The 19,776-nt window shown below is 32.9% G+C and overlaps 2 protein-coding genes across 9 annotated transcripts; both read left to right on the top strand.

The window, feature by feature from the left end:
- The first annotated feature begins 383 nt into the window (after positions 1–383).
- LOC139887958 (uncharacterized) lies at positions 384–4,946 on the top strand. The gene is made up of 5 exons (XM_071871003.1): positions 384–479; positions 2,452–2,514; positions 3,400–3,684; positions 3,762–3,909; positions 3,997–4,946. Exons 1-5 carry the CDS (start codon positions 384–386, stop codon positions 4,944–4,946), a joined length of 1,542 nt encoding a protein of 513 aa, XP_071727104.1.
- Positions 4,947–10,698: 5,752 nt separating this feature from the next.
- Positions 10,699–19,412, top strand: LOC139894342 (uncharacterized). 8 transcript variants are annotated; one of them, XR_011774933.1, is made up of 10 exons: positions 10,699–10,836; positions 11,343–11,495; positions 11,676–11,918; positions 12,005–12,066; positions 12,167–12,268; positions 16,159–17,078; positions 17,413–17,475; positions 17,620–17,733; positions 18,364–18,499; positions 18,705–19,412. XR_011774933.1 is itself a non-coding variant. In XM_071877577.1 (10 exons), exons 7-9 carry the CDS (start codon positions 16,838–16,840, stop codon positions 17,688–17,690), a joined length of 375 nt encoding a protein of 124 aa, XP_071733678.1. In that variant the 5' UTR covers positions 10,699–10,836; positions 11,343–11,495; positions 11,676–11,918; positions 12,005–12,066; positions 12,167–12,268; positions 16,159–16,254; positions 16,384–16,837; the 3' UTR covers positions 17,691–17,733; positions 18,364–19,412. The 8 variants fall into 8 exon arrangements, 4 of the variants coding, with proteins under 4 accessions (XP_071733678.1, XP_071733679.1, XP_071733680.1 ...); XM_071877577.1 differs by having other exon boundaries at positions 16,159–16,254; positions 16,384–17,078; positions 18,364–19,412; XM_071877578.1 differs by having other exon boundaries at positions 16,159–16,254; positions 16,389–17,078; positions 18,364–19,412.
- The last annotated feature ends 364 nt before the right edge of the window (positions 19,413–19,776 follow it).

Below are 19,776 nucleotides of genomic sequence, written 5' to 3' on the forward strand. Positions count from 1 at the left end.
AAAGAATGTTTTTCGACAACTTTTGGTAGCATTGAAGGGTTGTTTCTTTTATGAAAGTTGCCTCTTTTATCGTTGAGGAAGAAAATAAGAAGAAAAAAAGTTAGTTGATTTTTTTGTAAAAAAGAATTTTTTTTCGACATCTTTTGGTAACATTGAAGGGTTAGTTCTTTTACGAAAGTTGCTTCTTTTATCGTTGGAGACAAAAAACAAAGGTGAAATGACGGAAATACCCCTGATTACTATTGATGAATAGTGCTACATGATTTTGTCTATTAGATAATAAAGATAATAATTGAGGTTTTTTTTAAAAAATAAAAAAATCTAATAATCATACCCGTAACTTTTACAAACCAGGGTAATCACCAAGTAAAAGAAATACGGAGATGGCATTTGAAATTCGAGGTAAGGCCTTGTTCGGCGTGCTCATTTTGGCATGGGAACAACTGAAGGATGTTAAGTTGATACTCAAGTTTCTATTGGTCCATGGTTTATTTTAATTTTTTTTAAATAACTTTTAATTATATTTTAACACATCAATTCACTCAACATGTATCCTAATTTACCAACACGTTTGTCACGTTAATGCCAACGCCCACCTCACCTTCCAACACGCCACTTTTGGCCATCACCATTTTAAATGGTCTAAATCACGTGACCACAGTGCTTAAATCACGTGACCACAGTGCTACAGGGTTTTGTCTATTAGATAATAAAGATAATAATTGAGGTTTTAAAAAAAAAAAAAAATCTAATAATCATACCCGTAAATTTTACAAACCAGGGTAATCACCAAGTAAAAGAAATACGGAGATGGCATTTGAAATTCGAGGTAAGACCTTGTTTGGCGTGCTCATTTTGGCATGGGAACAAATCAAGCATGTTAAGTTGATACTCAAGTTTCTATTGGTCCATGGTTTATTTTAATTTTTTTTTAAATAATTTTTAATTATATTTTAACACATCAATTCACTCAACATGTATCATAATTTACCAACACGTTTGTCACGTTAATGCCAACGCCCACCCCACCTTCCAACACGCCACTTTTGCCCATCACCATTTAAAATGGTCTAAATCACGTGACCACCCAAAACTAATTTAATCTTAGGGTGTGTTTGACGCACTAGCTTATGAGAACTTATAAGAGATTGAGTTTATGTTTTTAATAAATTTTAAGTCATAAGTTTCGTTTGGTATACATAAAAAATAGAGCTTATGAAATATAAATTTCTGATAGTAGTTTATAAAAAAAAGTATAACTTATGCAGTTAATTTACCAAACACTTATATTATCGACTTCAACTACCAACTTCAAAAATAAACTCCAGCTCTAGTCCGTAAGCTCCAGCTTTCTTCTAAGGTTGTGTTTGGTGAAACTAGCCGGAGTTGGAGCTAGTAGCTGAAACTTATTTTTTATGCTGGAAGTTGGAGCTTATTTTATTTATAAGTGTTTGGCAAAGTATCTGGAGCACAATGAGTAACCACGCAGGCTTGCCTGAGTGGTCACTGAGTTGCCCAATGAACCATACCACCCGGGTTCAATTCCTGGCTATGCCAAATTGTTCAAAAAGGGAGTGCGATTAGAGGATGCACATAATGCGTAATTCACCTGGTACCAGGTCTCGCACTCGTGGGGCTTGATTACCCGAGATTTTACCTTTTATGGAGGAGCTCATGTGCTCATTCATAGAAGAGTTTCCTGATTTACTAAAAAAAAAAGATATCTAGAGCTAGAAGCTTGTAATTGTAAATTAACACAAAAGGACAATAAAATTTAAAAATTGTATTTATAGGGTGATAATGCAATTTTCCGTTCCATAAGTTATAGAGCTTATTTAAAAGATAACTATCTTTTTTTAGAGCTTATTTTTTTTTATAAATTCTATAATTTTTTATCACCTAAATAAAACTTCTAGTTTAAATTGACCCTATGAAAACAAAACACATAATCGATTGTTTTGAAAAACAATACATAAATAAATATTGTGACGATTAAATCAGTCGCACTCCAAATTTAAATTACTTTTTTCCTACACGTGTGTTATCATGGTTTTCCAATTCATTTCCAGAAATCACACACAAAAAGTGTGTACCAGAAAACCTAATATCGATACATTCATGAAGGAATACAAATTACTCCATACTTTGATCCCCGCTCTAAAAGATCATGATACATTCTTCAATACTTATGACCTAATTTTCTGTTTGATACTATCATGTTCGGCGTCGTTTTATTCATTACGCAATGTTATTCTTCGATTAATCAATTTCATTCAGGTTTCACATAATTATATCATTAATCATTAACATATGTATTATTTTTATTCTTATACATGTACATATATGTGTGTGCATTTCATTTGAACAATTGCATGTCATCACAGGCGTGTAACATTATTTTGTTAATTTGTATATAGATGATTTGCAAATGTAATTATATGGTGTATGCAGGGTTTTCATGGGGAGATGCAACAAAGCTCGATACTTCTTTCATTTAAACGGTTTTCAGATTGGGTATTAGCATCTTTTGATATGAATTTATACTCTATATTGATATTGATTGATTATTGATAATATTAAGTCTTTGTTAGGGTTTTGATTGTGACCTGACCTAGGTTTTCAGATGTAAATATTTAGGTTCTATTGCAAAATTAGCATTAATATTTACTAATTATAATATTATGATATCATATGGCAAGTGTAGAGGCTGCTATTTAATAAACAGGTTATAACTAAAGGAAGATCAAACAAATTGATTCAACATTGGCTAGTAAGTTATTTTAAGTGGAGAATAATTAACACTTTTAGTGTACTATTTTTTTTTTTTTTAATTTCATGAACATGTTTAACTGCCATGATAAAATAGCTAGTCACTTTGTTGAATTGATGAAGGTTGTAGTTGTTTGAGGTTATGATTAGTTTTTATGTAGATGATTTAGCAGAACACATTTATTATTGATTCTTTATTTTCCTATGTGGAGAGGAGGAATTCTATCATATGTCATGTATTAATGATATGGAAAATCACAAACCAATTTGGATAGACTTTCATGTTAGGATTAATGTCAAGATTAACTGTAGCTGCACAACTTGTTATAGTTGGTTAAACTTCTGCTTTTTACGTGAAGTCAAATCATTGACTTATTGTTGGCAGGGATTTGCAGTCCTATCTTTCCAATCTTAGCCTTTTCTTAGCACCTGAGAGCAAGACGTTTTATATATTGGTTGATAACCGACCATGGGTGGAAGACTTAGTCTCAGGGCCTGCACACTTGTGGCAGCTGATGGTTACCAAGGTTGCAGATAGCTCCAAAACATATATTAACATAATAACATTTCTCTAATGGTAACATATAAGTTTTGAACACCTTAACGATTAATTTATTGTTATTTTTCCAGTCCAGGCTGTCACCCTTTGCTATCACAAGAGGACAAAAGGACAATAAAGAGGATACTGAGTTCAATGAGCTCAATAACCGTTCTAAGGTTTCAACTCGTTCCAAGAAGTTGAAAAGATGGTTATCAATGGCTACACTTTCAAGAAAGAGGGTTTTGCTACCTGTAAAGAAACTCAGGACTTCATTGCTTGAAAATAGCAAATTGCATAGAACTTTGTATGGATTTATTGTTTTTGAAGTGGCGTGGAACGATGTTCGTGGCATTAATTATTTGAATGAGCTCCAGGTACGTACTTCTTTTGCTATTTCTGTATAATAGTTGTAATGGAGTAATTAAAGTTTGTTTATTTACTCTATCGGCAGACTTATACGTCTCTTGCTATAGAGGCCAGACACATGAGAAGATGGGAATTTGATAGTATAGCTCAAGCTGCACAGGGCATAAACTTATGGTGTCCAGGGACTTTAATTGAACGTCTTCTCTTGGAAAAACATCTCAACTCTATGATTGGTATTAAATAATAAATAAATGCATATTTTATCAGTAAATAAAAAATTAATTGACTAGGTAGCTTATTATCATGTTCAATCTCTTTAGGAGAAGCATTTCATGAAGCTGGTACAGATACTCCAAGCCCTTGCAGTTCAAGTGATGATGAAAAAAATTCAAATGATGATGTCATGTTAGTGGATGGTGTATTATCAGATACGTTACAAGATCAAGACCAAACAAGTATACCAAATACACCTGTTGTTGACCCGTATTTAAGATCCGAGATGATAATTTCTCCAGATATTGATGTTCAGTCTGAAACATCATCATTAAGTGAAACTGGCAGTTATCATATAGCTTCACCATGCCCAAGTGAATGTGTGGAAGCAACTGAACCAACCCAATACAGGGACGTATTGCTTCTATTTCGTTTTAATGATCGTGATCTCCCATTTGAATTACAAAAAATAATCATGTCTGATTTAAGATTACTTACATTATTAGAGGCTGGACTTCCAACTTGGGTAATATTCTTTCAATCGTATCCGGTATTTATTCATATCTATCGTCCATGGATGTGTCCTTTAGCAAGAGCTTTGTATGTTTCAATGTCCTTTGTTACAGTCATAATTGGTTTCTATGATTTGTACAAAAACGTCCCTGTTCTTAAGGCGACTGCTTCTCGTTTGTTTGGACCTTTATTTGATTGGATTGAAACATGGGAGATGGTATCAAGGATCAAGTACTTGGGTACAATGTTGTTTTTGCATAATGCTGAGAAGGCTATTATGTGGTTTTTTATGATGACACGCACTTTCCGGTCACTTTTTTCAGTTATCACACAGCCGTTAGTTGCACCGTTTATGGTAGTTTTAGACGTCACGTTTCCGTTTTGGAACGTTTTTGTTCAGAAGGGAGAGCGATTATACTCGTTGATTTGTGTTCTTATTGGAACTTCTTGGAATTTAGTGGATAAAGTACTTGATGTTCTACTACTCCCCGTGTGGTACATCTCGTCAGCTATCTGTAATTTCGGTAATTTATATTTTTATTAGATTTATTTAACATGTCTAACTAGAGATGAAAGTCGACCCATTTACTAAATAATCGGTCGATTTGGGTTTAAACACGGTGGAACGTAGGGATGGCGTTAGGCCGGGTTTGGTTGAGGTTCAAGTAGTCCTAGACCCGAACCCGATTTAAAAAAACCGTCACAAACCCGGACCCACCGGGTCCCAATTTAGTTATCAACTAGCAGGTAAACAGGTTCCCCACGGGTATTCGGGTCCCCATTTACTTACTAACTATCGGGTAAACGGGTTTTCCCACGGATATTCGAGTCTTTTTTCGGGTATACGGGTCCGGTATATGGACTCAGATCTTTTTTTGGTTATATGGACCGGGTAATCGGGTGTGTGTCCAAAACCATCCCCGGACCCGGACCCGCAAAAAAATTAAAAACCATCCCCATACCCGATCCTAGACCCATCTACCCGGCCCGAACCCGACCCATATATCGGGTTTCCCGTCGGGTACGGGTTTTTTTGCCATCCCTAATTGGAAGTCACTTAAACTTTATCATTTAACCATTCAACCTCCTGAATACTGAGTACATTTATACTTATAGATTTTAATTATCATTGTGATTGTATTCCTTTTGTAGCCATAGTCAATACAAAATATTTATAGTTTTCTCTATTATTAATGTTATTTTTAGTTAATATCAAAATGGTTCGACGCGTGATTGTAATATTCTGAAATTTGCCACTTTTTATTTCTGGTTGCAGCGACAGTTGTCATGAGCCCTATATTTGTGTGCCTTTGGGGAGCACTATGTGCTCCTATTCACCTAATTCTTGGATTGTCCAACTATATGGGATATATATACAAGTACATGTATGATTTTGTGAGAAGTATATGGCTGTTTGTGAGCAGCATATTAAAGGTTGCTTCACATGCTGAGGTGGCAAGCGTCCACACTTATGAGGTTTCTATGTGGCGTGCCCTTTGGAATGACCTTTTCTCGAAGGTGGTTAAACCTTGAAATTTTTTTATTTCTCTATTTTGCTGTTTATCAAAACACCAAGCTTACAAGTCAGTTGATTTACTCGTAATACTATGGCTCTTTTTTAGGTTTTTGTTGCAATCAAGAGCATTTTATATGGCGTTGTTGCATTTTTTGCAGCTTGCAATAGACACCGATTAAGGTTAGTTTCTCTACTCATCATTCAACTGTGTGCCCTCTTACAAGTGTCTGATTTATTTATCAACTATATTTGTTTGAACATAATATAGATAGATATACTTAGTAATTGTATTAACATGTATTGTATTTAACTAGAACCAGTGTTGTAAATCTCCCGAGATCTCCCCCGAGATCTCGTTTTTAGAAGGAAACCGAGACGAGATGTTCATCTCCCGAGATTTCTCGGTCAACGGGTTCAAACTTAGTCAAAGCCACGATTTCTCAGATTTTCTTTCTAATTTGTAATATTTTCTTGTAAAATTCGTAAATTCTAAGATTCTCTCGCTCATTTCTCATATATTTTTGTAAAATCTCGTAAAAACGTATATAAATATGCATATATTTATGTTTTTATGTATAGTTTTATTAAAAAAACCTATAAGGTCAACGTAAGTCAACGTCCGAGATCTCCCCGAGATTATTCCGAGATGCCGAGATCTCCCTAAAAAGTCCAAACAAGATCTCCCTGAGATCCGAGTTCTCCAACCTTGACTAGAACTAATAAAAGGGCCAGATCCTGACCAGGACTTAACAAGACCTATTTGGGCTTGACTTGATGGTTCCTTTAAACTATTCTCTTTGAATCATAAAGGCCGGTTATATATGCCCCGGCCCAGTTTAAACAAAAAGTTACGAAATAGCCAAATATGTTCCTATTAATGTCACCCAGTAATCTCACTTTGTTTTTTGTACATTTTAAGCCACTGAATTGTTTCAAGTTATCACAAATTTAATGACTAAGGTTGTATAAAATAACTGTATTGTGTAAAACAGTATACTTATATAGGTATGCTTTATTAACTACATGTCATTATTTATCTCCCTTAAAAAGACACACAATTGCATGTACTACGTACGAGTAATAAATATTCTTTTTCTTGTCTTTCCCCCTATAACTATAAATCATCTCTATTTGCAGCATTTACAATCATTTACTGGAGTTCATTCGTAAGCTGTATCAGCCAGCCCAAAGATCAGAAATCTTGAGTTCTAATGATAGAGTAAGTTTCTATAATCTATATAATTAGTGCAACATTTTTTTTTCTTTTTAATTTATACGGGCCTCAGTAACTGGACCAACTTCATTTGGCTTTTTTTTTTTTTTTTTTTTAAAGGCAAACTCACACACACCATTAACACAAATATTTACAACCACGAATATGTCTCAAGTGAGACTTGAACCCTCAACCTCTTGGTTGGAGGGCCACCACGATACCGCTGGGCCAACTGCCCTTTGGTAACTTCATTTGGCTTGACGTGGTCATTTTATATTTTGGGTCAGATAGGGACGAGTTGGGATGGCACCCGCACACATACTTTTATTCCATATCCTAATTTATATTTAGAAATTCTTAAAACATGCTACAGAAACAATTATATAATACTTAGAATCTTTGAACAAGGTGATTTAGGTTTATTAATACACTTCAGCCCATCTGTCCCGTTTTACATAGAACGCAACCCGAAAACTCATTCAAAAGGAGGTTGTACGAATTAGTTCTTGCTGAACTTTCACTTATAAACTCATGGGATCTTATTTGTAACTTAACAACAACTGATAGTTCGACGACAAATCTGTTTTTTTTTTCTTCTTGATGTTATGCAGCAGCCAGAACCTAAGGAAAGAAGGCCATTGTCTACTAAAAGCACAAAACAGAGTTGATATGAAGATATGTAATGTTCATTTACAAATTTCATCCACCATTGTTGTATGGGTACAGAGCACAGAACATGTTCTGTGGTAGATCAAACCACTGAATACGCCACTTATGTACATAGTTGTAAAGAAAAAACATAAACAATGGGTTTCAGTTTTCATTGGTGTCGAGTTTGTATATACTGATATTAACTCCGGAAACAATTCAACTCATAAGAAACAAAGTTTTATCAAGACAACTTGCATGTCTATTATTAACACCAACTCACTCGTCTCAAAATGATTTTTTTCCACCAAACTTAATCAGAGGAGTCCGATTGCAGATGTAAGACACCAGAGCCAAATTTAACTACCATTAGCCGGAATGAGATTACAATAGAAAACACATACACGAGCAGTGGCAACTTTAGGCAACAGCCCGTGGGGTAACGGGACACCGTTAGTTTAAAATTTTTATGTGAGAAAATACTCTTTAAATTTCATAGGACACCATTAAATTTAACTACATGACCCCATATATTTTTCGAATTTATAGTTTTTCTGTCAAATCGTATAGGACACTACTAAATTTAATTACTTAAACCACATATATTTATCAAATTTGTAGTTTTTTAAAGGTGAACAACCACTAAAATAACATTTAAATATAACTAGCACTGGAAAAAAAAATTGGGACCCCATTGAATTTCAATCTTGTAATTCTGAAATTGACACTGCATACGAGAGAGAAAAGAATGGTTTATCAGGTACACAAATATGAATTTGAAATAAATTGTCCCATTTTCATTGAGTTATGTTGGCAAGTCATTCAACAGACCATTTTTACATAATTAAAACTAGTGTCACATTACCAAGTTATAAGAGATTAGATGCATATAATTAGGAATAAATTTGAGTTATTTTAATATGTTATATAAACGGTAACACATGTGATGCACTTAATGTTATAATATAACATTGTGTTGTAGCTTATGTGGTAATGGTATGTCTCTCTTAGCGAGATGTCAGGAGTTCGACTCCCGTGTGGTGCATCAATGCACACAATGTTGTCCCTTTACCCTTGTATTCCACCCAAGGGTGCTTTTCGCATATCGCGTTGCGGGGGCAGTGGGGGAGGGGGGTTTTACCGCCCATGCCCTCGAATTGGGCCGAGTTTCCTCCTGAACAGCATTTGGGGGCGGGTTATGCAACTGCAGGGAGATGAACGCGTGAGTGGTTAAGTTCCCTGAGTGATCCCGTACTGCTGTTCAAAAAAAAAAAAAAAAAAAAAGAAAAAAAAAATCTTATAATATAATCCTAATCAATTACGGAGTACATTTACATGTACATATCATAAATAATGTGTTGATGTAAAGGATAAGACACTGAAAATAATGGTATAACGATAAAAAAGTGGCAACTTCAAATCTTCAACTTTAATAAACAAAGAAAAGAAGGATAAGGGGGGGCTTGTTTTTGTGTTTTGAAGGTGATTATTTGATTATTACGTTTTCAAATCGTAAATAATTAAAAAATAGTGTTTGATAAACTAAAGATTAAAATCAGTTACTTGTGATTTGAGGGCTTCAAAACGTGAAAATGAAAAAGTAGGTAATCCATTACTGCAACAAAACGTAATTTTTTGATTTTCCGTTTCTTTCTCATTTTCCCCCCTAGTTACTTATTAATTTGTCAAAAAATCTAATTTGCCCAACACCTAGGCTAATTATTAGATTATTGCGTTTTGAAACAGCATAATCAAATCCAAACACCACTAATATTTAACATGTTTTGCTACATCTGATTATTTAATTATAATTATTTAAATCGCATAATTAATTTTAAAAACGCAAACTAAAACACTCTCTAAAAAGAAGTTTTGGGATGGAAATTAAATATTTTTATTTATATATAACATCAAAACTCCAAAATTTGGAGTGTCACGTGTAGATTAGTTGTGTAGGTTTAGCTTTCCTACTTTTTATTTATGACATTCTTGTAGTAATCCCCCCCCCCCCCCCCCCCCCCCCCCCCCCCCTCTCCCTCTTTGTGATTAGTGCATAGTTAGTGTTTGTCGGGCGCGCGTTGTCACGCCTTCTTGTGGTCATTTTTTGGCAATGTCATGGAGCCATTGTTAATGAAAGTGTAGGGAAAATTGTAGGGAAAAAGGAGGGGGGAAAAATTTCTTAATCGGTTTTTTTTTTTTTTTTTTTTTTTTTTTTTTTTGAAGAAAATTAGTTTAAAAAAAAATCGGGCCAACATTTTGTGAAGTCCTTTGGTAAAATTTGTAGGGAAGAATGAGGGGGACAATTTGAATTTTTTTTTTTTTTTTCACTTAGATGAATAGTGCAGTACTCATTGTGGGTACAACTCTCAAGTGCGCAACGTACAAGTCATTAAAGCTTTTAAAATGTTGCTGTCGGTGAATAGTTAACGAATAGTATCACGTTGTGCGCAACGTACAAGTCATTAAAGCTTTTAAAATGTTGTTGTCGGTGAATAGTTAGCGAATAGTATCACATTATGTCTAATAGTATGTAGAGTAATAATAATAATAATAATAATAATAATAATAATAATTGAGTGGATTGAGGTATTTATCATTTTGACATTTTGTTTTTATATAATTTATTTCTAATATTTTTAAAATTCTTATAAACTTTAATTTCTTTTTCTTTTTTGTAAATAAAAAACTCTTTTAACTTTTTTTTACTTTATGTTTAATTTGAATTTTTTTTCTACAATTTTTTTGTTTTATATTTTTATTTAATTCAGAGTTTTTTTTACCTATCGGTAAATGAATCTTTTTAAAAAGAAATTATATTACTGATTGTTTATTTAGTCAAAGTTTGTTAATAAAATCTTTGTACCACATACCATATCTGTATTTTTGTATTGTACTGTGTACTTTATAAAAAACCGAAACCGCGTTTTCTTCATCATCACGACCTCGTCTAGTTGGACTTATATATCCACCTCCATATGTTTATCCCCAAACCGGAACCCTAATTCGTTTGCCAGAAGAAAATGAATAATCTTTGTTGTCATCATTACTATTGATCAGGTATATATAGTTTGTGTTTGCTCTGTTAATTAGTACTCCGTATTAGTTTTAATTATACCTTAATTATTACAAGTTCAAATTTGTAGCTGGAGATTTCAATTCTAATTTGACCCATAGCTTATCAGAGCTCTTGATTAAAACATAAAAGTATAAAAGCCCTAATCTTTCAATTATGACGTCGAGGAGTGAAATTCAGTAACTTATAGAACTTAAGGTTATTAAAATCTACTGTAATTCGCTAGATGTTATTGGATATGATAAAAACCCTAGTAGTGATACTTACATGGACACAAAAGAATAAAAGCCCTAATATTTCATCCCCATAAGAGGAGTACATACGTGTATACTTTTTCTTTCTAAAAAAAAAAAGCAGAGATATTTAGTACTGTAAATTAGTCCCTACTTAGAAGTATTAAATTCAAGCAATCAAGCAAACTGAAAACAATGAAGAGTAATACTCTCTTTGCTGTTTAATCTGAATATATATGTTTATCGTGTTTCTGCAGATTGTAGTTAGTTCTTTCTATCTTTGAGGACAAAGTGTTCATGTGTTGCTTCTTCTTCTAAACCGGCCGCTAGCAAAACGGACGATGTTATAATGCCAAAGGTGATGTACAGACGTAAGTTTAGCTTTAGCTACTGCTAAACTCACTCTAAAGGTAAATCAGACTTTTTGCTCCATCACATTGGTTTTATAAGTGTTTCTTGTTTCAGTAGGTTACAGTTATGTCTTTTGATAATTTTGTATATTATTATTAATATTATTATATTATTATTATTATTATTATAATAATGGATGGATTTTAATAGGTGTTTGTTTTACTTATGTGAACATGTAGGTGGCAGCATTAAGAATCGGTATTGGTTTTCCCTTGATACGACCTCCTGGACGTAATGCTATTCGAGATGGGGCCATGGGTGGTTGTAGTTTTATATGTAAACACTCGAATTGAGAATAATTTGAATATATAATAACCCTAACCGCCTCTTCTAAAGTAGCAGGTGGCAAGACATATGAGAGTATACCAAAAGTATTTTATAGTTTAAGTACTACTGCTATAGATCATCATCATAAAAGGGATGTACACTCGTCCATTATAACAACATAATAAAATTCATCAATTTTTTGTATACAAATTAAATAATAAAAGTTTTCTTTTATTTGCAGGAGTTGGACATAGGACACGATGAAATTTGAGTGCTCTTGAAAAAGCGAAACTCACTCCAGAGGTGAATATGACATCTGGTATATATTCTACATTAATTGATATTGTGATTGAATAACGTTTGGTTTAACTGAACTGGGCTAACTCTGATACATTCCTTGCAGTTTTGAGGATATGAGATCGTTCAGCTTAATAGTATTTAGAAAGCTACATTGAAATATATAACAACTGTCCATCCCAAATATTAGCCGTCCCGTCTCAAGAAGGTAATACATTCATGATTCCTCAATATTATTTATATGTATCCTCATTAATATTTTGTGACAATAAATTGATATATGTAAACTTTAGTAAAAGATAAAAAGGCAATAATATTCCTCTTCCTTATAAACAAAATAAATCGCAAAAAATGGTAAGAAGGTGCACTTCATTAGTAAGATAAATGGTTGGTTGAATACCCCCCCTCCCCCCTCCCTCTTTACCCTCTAGATCATACCCATATATAGGGGTAGGTAAAAGAGGGATGAACCAAATGGGAGGAAGTAGGGGGAAGCGTTGACCACAGAGTCACCTATATTTAGTTATAGAATTTTGACCTCACCATTGTCTCACACATTCACCTCAGTATAAACATTCAACACTTCCAAACAAGCCTAATTGAGATGAACAATTTAGGTGAAACCATTTTGCACATATTTTTGACATGGTTTGTGATGCTAAACCATCCGGCATTAACAAATTCCACACAATAAAGACCATCTTCTCATTTCTAGTTGGCTATCTTTTAGGAAACATTGCTAATGCTCAATTATAGCTAACACGTTTGTCACTTAAAAGCAAACGATTTTACTCATTTCTAGTTGGGTTTCTTTTAGGATACATTGCTATGGTTTTTTTACAACGTTTGAATACTTTTCCAACTCAAATCAAACATCAATATTCTTATCATTCAAACTATTTTCCGGAACTAGCATTCCATATTTTTAAATGTGTTCCTTGTTGTGCCTATCATCTAAGAATCAAAAAAAGAAACAAAGAGTTTTACAAAGAACTCAAAAACAGAATTAAAATGAATTGGTATATACAAACTTTTAGTTTCGCGTTTTGAATAGCTCTGATTGTGAATTGGTTCTTCGACACCCGTGCAAACACACGATCCATTTCCCCAATCTATTATGAGTTTGACTGCGTTTCGGTTCAAGTTTGAACATACTTTACGGCATTAAAAGTGCTGCGACGTGACAAACATTGACAAATATGCATCATCAAAATGCACATTAGTTTGACATTAGTTTTAATCACAATATTTGAAGGTTCTTATGTGGGGTCATGTACTTTCTATTTAAAGTTTGTTTTGGCCCCTACTGTTACCAAGAACTAACATAACTAGCACCCAACATTTTTAGTTGACACACATATTATCACCAAAGTATCATTTTAGCCTCAAATATTGTAGTAACTTATCATTTCAATCTTCTCACACCTCGCATATGTGGGTTTGGGTATGTTGTTGTTATCATTTCAATCTTATCTTAAGTATTACTTTGAAGTTTGTTAAAGATTTCATAAGAAGATTATAATTACGTTTACAATTAAAATCAATATTAGGTAATCATAAATTAAAGAAGACTTAGTATTTAGAATTCCATTACTTTATTAAAAAATAATAATAACACACATTCTTTGATAACGCATAAAACATTATTAAAGTTAAATGATATAGTAAATATTAGGATGTCATCTAATAAATCTCTTAGGATAAACGGCTTCGAGTTATTGTTGATATCACCTGTTTTGGTCTTACACGGGTACCATGTTTCTTCGAATGATGAGACGTGTTATGCCCAATCAAACAAGATTTTTTTACGACTAGTATTCAAGATCGTGGGGCTTATTTCATACGCAAAGCCACTGGACGATCGGATATTGACGTAAGTTCTTATACTTTAATGTTTTATGTTTTGCTAATATTATAATTTTGAACAAACAAAGACTCGATTCTGTAGTTTATATAGTTTATTACCCCGTATTTTTTTTTTGTTTTTGTACATAGCAACTTGCTAATTTGTTTGGAGCTCACTTCTTACCACGTGTCACAACTAAGTTCACAAACAAAACACATGTAACATTGTAATTATTCATCTTATCTTATTTAACATGCCCCTTGATCTTAATCTTAAATCTAGTAATTTTCAACTAAATTCCATGTCTTTATTTTAAAGGCTAACTTTATTAAACAATCAAACAAGATACAATTTGCTGACAAGTAGCGAGCTATAAACAATTGCTTATTTGATTGATTGATATGCATAAAAAGCTTGCTTATTCAATTGCTACTTGTGAGCAAATTGTATCTTGTTTGATTGTTTAATAAAGTTAGCCTTTCAAAAAAAAAAAAAAAAAAAAAAAAAAGATATGGAATTTAGTTGAAAATTTCTAGATTTAAGATTTAGATTGAGGGGCATGTTAAATAATATAAGGTGAATAATTAAAATGTTACTTGTGTTTTGTTTGTGAACTTATTTGTAACACGTGGTAAGTAGTCAACTCCAAACAAATTAGCAAGTTTCTATGTACAAAAACAAATAAATACGGGGTATTAAGCTATATAAACTACAGAATCAAGTCTTTATTTGTTCAAAATTATAATATTAACAGAACATAAAACATTAAAGTATAAGAACTTACATCCATATCGGATTGTCCATTGGCTTTGCATATGAAATAAGCCACATAATCTTGAATACTAGTCGTAAAAATTCTTGTTTTATTGGGCGTAACACGTCTCATCATTCGAAGAAACATGGTACCTGTGTAAGACCAAAATAGGTGATATCAACAATAACTCGGAGCCGTTTATCCTAAGAGATAGGGATGGCAAAAGACCCGCACCCGATGGGTAAACCCGACACTTTCGGGGCGGGGTCGGGTCCAAGTATTCGGGTCGTGGGCCGGGTATGGGATAGTTTTAATTTTTTTGCGGGTTCGGGTATGTGGATGGGCTTAGATATAAACCCGCATACCCGACCAGAAGGAAATTTCAATTTTATTAATAAAATTTAACAATATTACTCCCTCCGTCCCATTTAAAGTGTCCATATTACTATTTTGGGACGTCCCATTTGAAGTGCCCACTTTAATTTTTGACCAATCAGAAGAGGTTATTGTGGAGAGAGAGTTTCTAATTGGTGGAGAATGAAGTTAGTGGAATTTTCTAAAACAGTGTGCAAAAAGTAAGTGGACACTTGTAATGGGATGGAGGGAGTAATATAAGCTACAATGTCATTTTGTACTATTGTTGGATATTTATATATGGTCATTTAGATTTAATACTCATTTTAATAACATTATTGAAACAAAAATTGAAAATAGATGAATGGTAAATGGGAATGAGTAACAAAAAAGATATTTGATACCCGCGATAAACTCGGTAGCCAGAGTGTTAGTAAGTAAATGGGGATTCCCGATTACCCGATGGTTAGTAAGTTAATGGGGACCCGACCGGTATGGGTCCGGGTTTAGGACATGGTTTCTTAACCGGGTTCGGGTCTGGGATTACCTAAACCCGACCCGATGCCATCTCTACTAAGAGATTAATTAAATGACATCCTAATATTTACTATGTCATTTAACTTTAATAATGTTTTATGCGTTCTCAAACAATATGTATTATTATTGTTTAATAAAGAAATTGAATTCTAAAATACTAAGTCTTCTTCACTAATATATGATTACCTAATATTGGTTTTAATTGTAAACGTAATAATAATCATCCCCTCCCCCCTATACATTACAAGACAATACTTATTAGTTAATAAATGTTTCTAAAACTTTCTTTATAACCTTTAGATCAAGAAATGATCATCACATACCCCTTCATCTAATGGTCAATATTAAATATTAATCTCCTACTTCTATTAACTAATAAATCAATTTTCATTCTTCAACTGCCTAAAATGCCCCTTTAGTTCTAAAACACACATGTGAAAATTAAGAAAGAAGGGGTCACGAAGGTTAAATTCATCCACAACACTCAGAAAAATAAATCACCAACTTCCTCTCCAATCCCAAAATCTAGCTAAATCCTTTTCTGCCACAATTCTAACTGAAATCTGTAATATGTCTGTTTCTTTTTTACTTAAATCGATTTTATTAGGGTTTGTAGACACTAATCTTCGCAACATCCCCGACGATGATAAGAAATGTCGAATATTTTTGTTGGTGCAATATCAATGGTGTCGTTCTAAATTAGGTAATCCTATTAACTGAAATATCGAGAATCCATGTCGATGGATATCATGTCGATTTATTTTGATTTTGATTTGGATAATAGAATCATAATGATGTTGATTATTAACATGTTGCTTTCTCCGTTGATAAGGTCAGATGAGGTGTTGCACTGTGGCATCCATGGGCTTCTTGATGCAGATTCCGAGTCATTTGTCAAATCACCAATCTCTTTAACAGTAAAACGATCTGCTAATCCATTTCTCTAAAACTTATCCTTGAGGAACCTCTCTTTCTATATGCCAAAGAATGGGGGGGAATCAAGAGATTGAATGGTTTGTAATATGCCATTTATTTGGGTCGCCCATGACTTTTTGCTTTCACCTGCATCATAATTACATCCATTGCCTCTTTAGCTGACTTTTGTACACCATCAAGCGGTGATACTTGATTTTTTCTACATAAGAAATCGTTTAAAGTGTCTTAAAATTAATTACAACGAGTATCTTAAAAATATATAAATATCACTTAATTATAGGAAATTTCTACCTATTCAATCAAATTTCATGCTATATTATCTTAAAAATATATAAATATCACTTAATTATATGAGTGAAGCTGGTAAGTGTTCCACTCCAGTTGCGTCTGCCGGTGCTTCTACCATATGTGTATCCGGTTCTGTAGCTCAGAGGCAAATTAATAGGCACAACTACTCGAGGGATTGTAATTGTTTGAATCAATTGCTACATGGTGGTTATACTGATGTCGTTTCGGAGTCTGTTGTAACAGAGACGAGCGTTAATTACGTTGATGATGTTCATGCCGTTGCTGTTCACGATGGTGACCAAGGTACATTCTTTTGTTGCATTATTTGTTTTGCAATTTTAATGTTGAGGTATATTTTAGCTCAAGTTTTACCTGCTTCTCAAGCTCAATCACCTACGGTTTCCAAGGTTCATGTAACCAAAATAAACATTTAAGTAAAGACACAAGTACCTGAAAATGTAAGATAATAAAACATTGGTTTTAATTTGTAACATAAAAAGATTGAAAAAATGTAACCTCTTAAACACTCTACAGTCCTTAACCTTCATTTTCTTTCATCATTTTGTTACTGAAACCATAAACCCGCATCACATTTTGCTTATAAAAACATGAATATTATTTAATGAGTTGTTTTCAGCTGGGCAGGGTGCGACTTCTGCTACACTTTCTTATCGGCATTCTACGCTTATCCCAGAACAAGGTTGGTTGTTAGAGTTCATTTTGTTTCGCTGTGTGTTTTTAACTGTTGTAGTTTTTACTGTTATTTTTACTTGTTTTGTCACTTTGTTTGTTAAGCTAGGTTTTTTATTCTCCCATTATTTGTGTTACTTTTGTGCTATCTCAGGTGTTACAGCTTATTATTTAGATCTTGGAGACTGTACGTACGTGTGTAATCACTGTAGTGCCATTTTTTAGTACGAATCGTCGAACACCACCGACCCAACATCTGGTCCATCAGGTAATAACTAACACTAAATTAACATTCTGATACTATTACGGTCCGTTTATTGTCTAAAGCTAGGTCTGCAAATATATAAGTTACTTTAAACACTTTACTGCATATCAGCAATTTCAGCTTTTATCATTGTGTTTATTCGTAGACTTTAAAAAACTAAACTGTTATAACTACACTACCCACACACTCATCTTATAACTACATCCTTCACAAGTAACAACACTTGGTAACAACAAAAGTGCAGGAAACGTACCCGAAGAAAAAACTCGACTGAAACAACAGTCAACTCTTTGAACACAATGTCAACATCCTTTGACTAGCAGCAACCATCCATCTACATATCTTGTGAAGGACATGCTTTATATGTAAATAAGTAAATATAAAAGTCATATAAATGTGCATGTTGTACGCAGCTACGAACAAATGCGTCTACTAACATATAACATCAGACTGTAGGCATGCATGTACCTAAGTAAATATAAAACCGTTTTATGTAAACCACTCTACATCAACCCCAGAGCGAACCCCGCAGCGAAGCGCGGGTTCGCATTCCATGTTTTAATCAAACATGTTATTTCAAGGGTTTTTAAACACCGTTTAATATTTACATTCATTCTTAATTTTTTTTATTAGGGTTCCAGTGAGCACCAGGTATTACGATTAATCAACATTTAGATCAATTTAACAGTGTTGCTGCTTTGGTATTTGACTCAACAAGATTCCCAAGTTTGTTCTACAATGTATCTTGTAGCAAACATTACATTAGCAGGTATATAAATAGTTATATAACTTATATTATTTGTGCTTTAAAACAATTCAGATTAAATAAATTGTGTTTTGATAGGGTAATTCATAAATAGAAGTAGAGAATTTGTAAGAGAATATACCTGATTAATGATATTTGAAGTTTTCTCGTGTAGTTATTTATCGAAATACAATATAAATTTGTAAACCCGGAACATGAAATCTAACAGAAAAAAGGTAAATTGGGGGTCATGGAGAAGCGGATTATTGAATGGTAATAAGCTCCAGTTTCTAATACATTCAAGCCTAATGTGCAGATGGTAATTTTTTCCAGTTATAATTAGACAAGTATTCTTTCATTTCTGTCTTCTTTGTATTATAAAGCTTAAACTTTTTCAGCTTTATTAACAAATCTTTATGGATGTGAAAACTAGACAATTATATGTTGATGACCTACTGTTTTGAAAAGGGCATTGAGCTACAACTACATATTTATTTAACTTTATTCATTTCTAATACAATATGCTCTTACCTCTTCTTTTAACCAAATCTGAGAAGTACTCCGTTTCGCATAACATTCAACGATGTTTACATGGAGGTAAATTTAACTTTTGTTCAATTGATTATATTGATATATGATCACGTGGGGTTATAATTAATGCAAAATATATTTTGTATAATATAGTTATTATTATGTTCAGATTTAATATATTTAAATCATTTTTAAAGCCAGGTATTATCCTCATTTTGTATTATTTGTGTTGATAATATTTTTAAATTTAATGTTATCCGTTTTGATTTCAGATCTTTTAGGGAAACATCTCTAACTACCAACTAAACATCTTGCTGATACAGTGTTGAACTGGTTTATTTTATTATTTTTCTGGAAATAGTGTCTCTGAACGCTGAAAATGTGTTAGTTGTAGAATATTTAGTTGTCGTTGTAGGATAAATGTGCAAGGTACAACATAACTATATGGTTAAATTCATTTGAGTCTTCGGGGTCACACATATATACACCTAGACGCTAAATTATATATGTATATGATGTATATATATTACTCAAGTGACGAGACAAGTTATAATACTCCGTTATGAATTAATTGAATATTTAAATGATTAGATTAAATCAATTAATTAATTATTTAATTAATTAAATTAATAAAATGTAAATTTTATTTAATTACTTGGTGACTACGCACAATGGCTAATTGGATTTAGAAACTAAATCTCATACGCGTTTTTTTTCTTTGCCGACTTATAGAGTTGGTTGAATTTAATATTTAATATATATATTTCATT

The sequence above is a fragment of the Rutidosis leptorrhynchoides genome, chromosome 2 (genome assembly GCF_046630445.1).
Source record: "Rutidosis leptorrhynchoides isolate AG116_Rl617_1_P2 chromosome 2, CSIRO_AGI_Rlap_v1, whole genome shotgun sequence".
Lineage (NCBI taxonomy): Eukaryota > Viridiplantae > Streptophyta > Magnoliopsida > Asterales > Asteraceae > Rutidosis > Rutidosis leptorrhynchoides.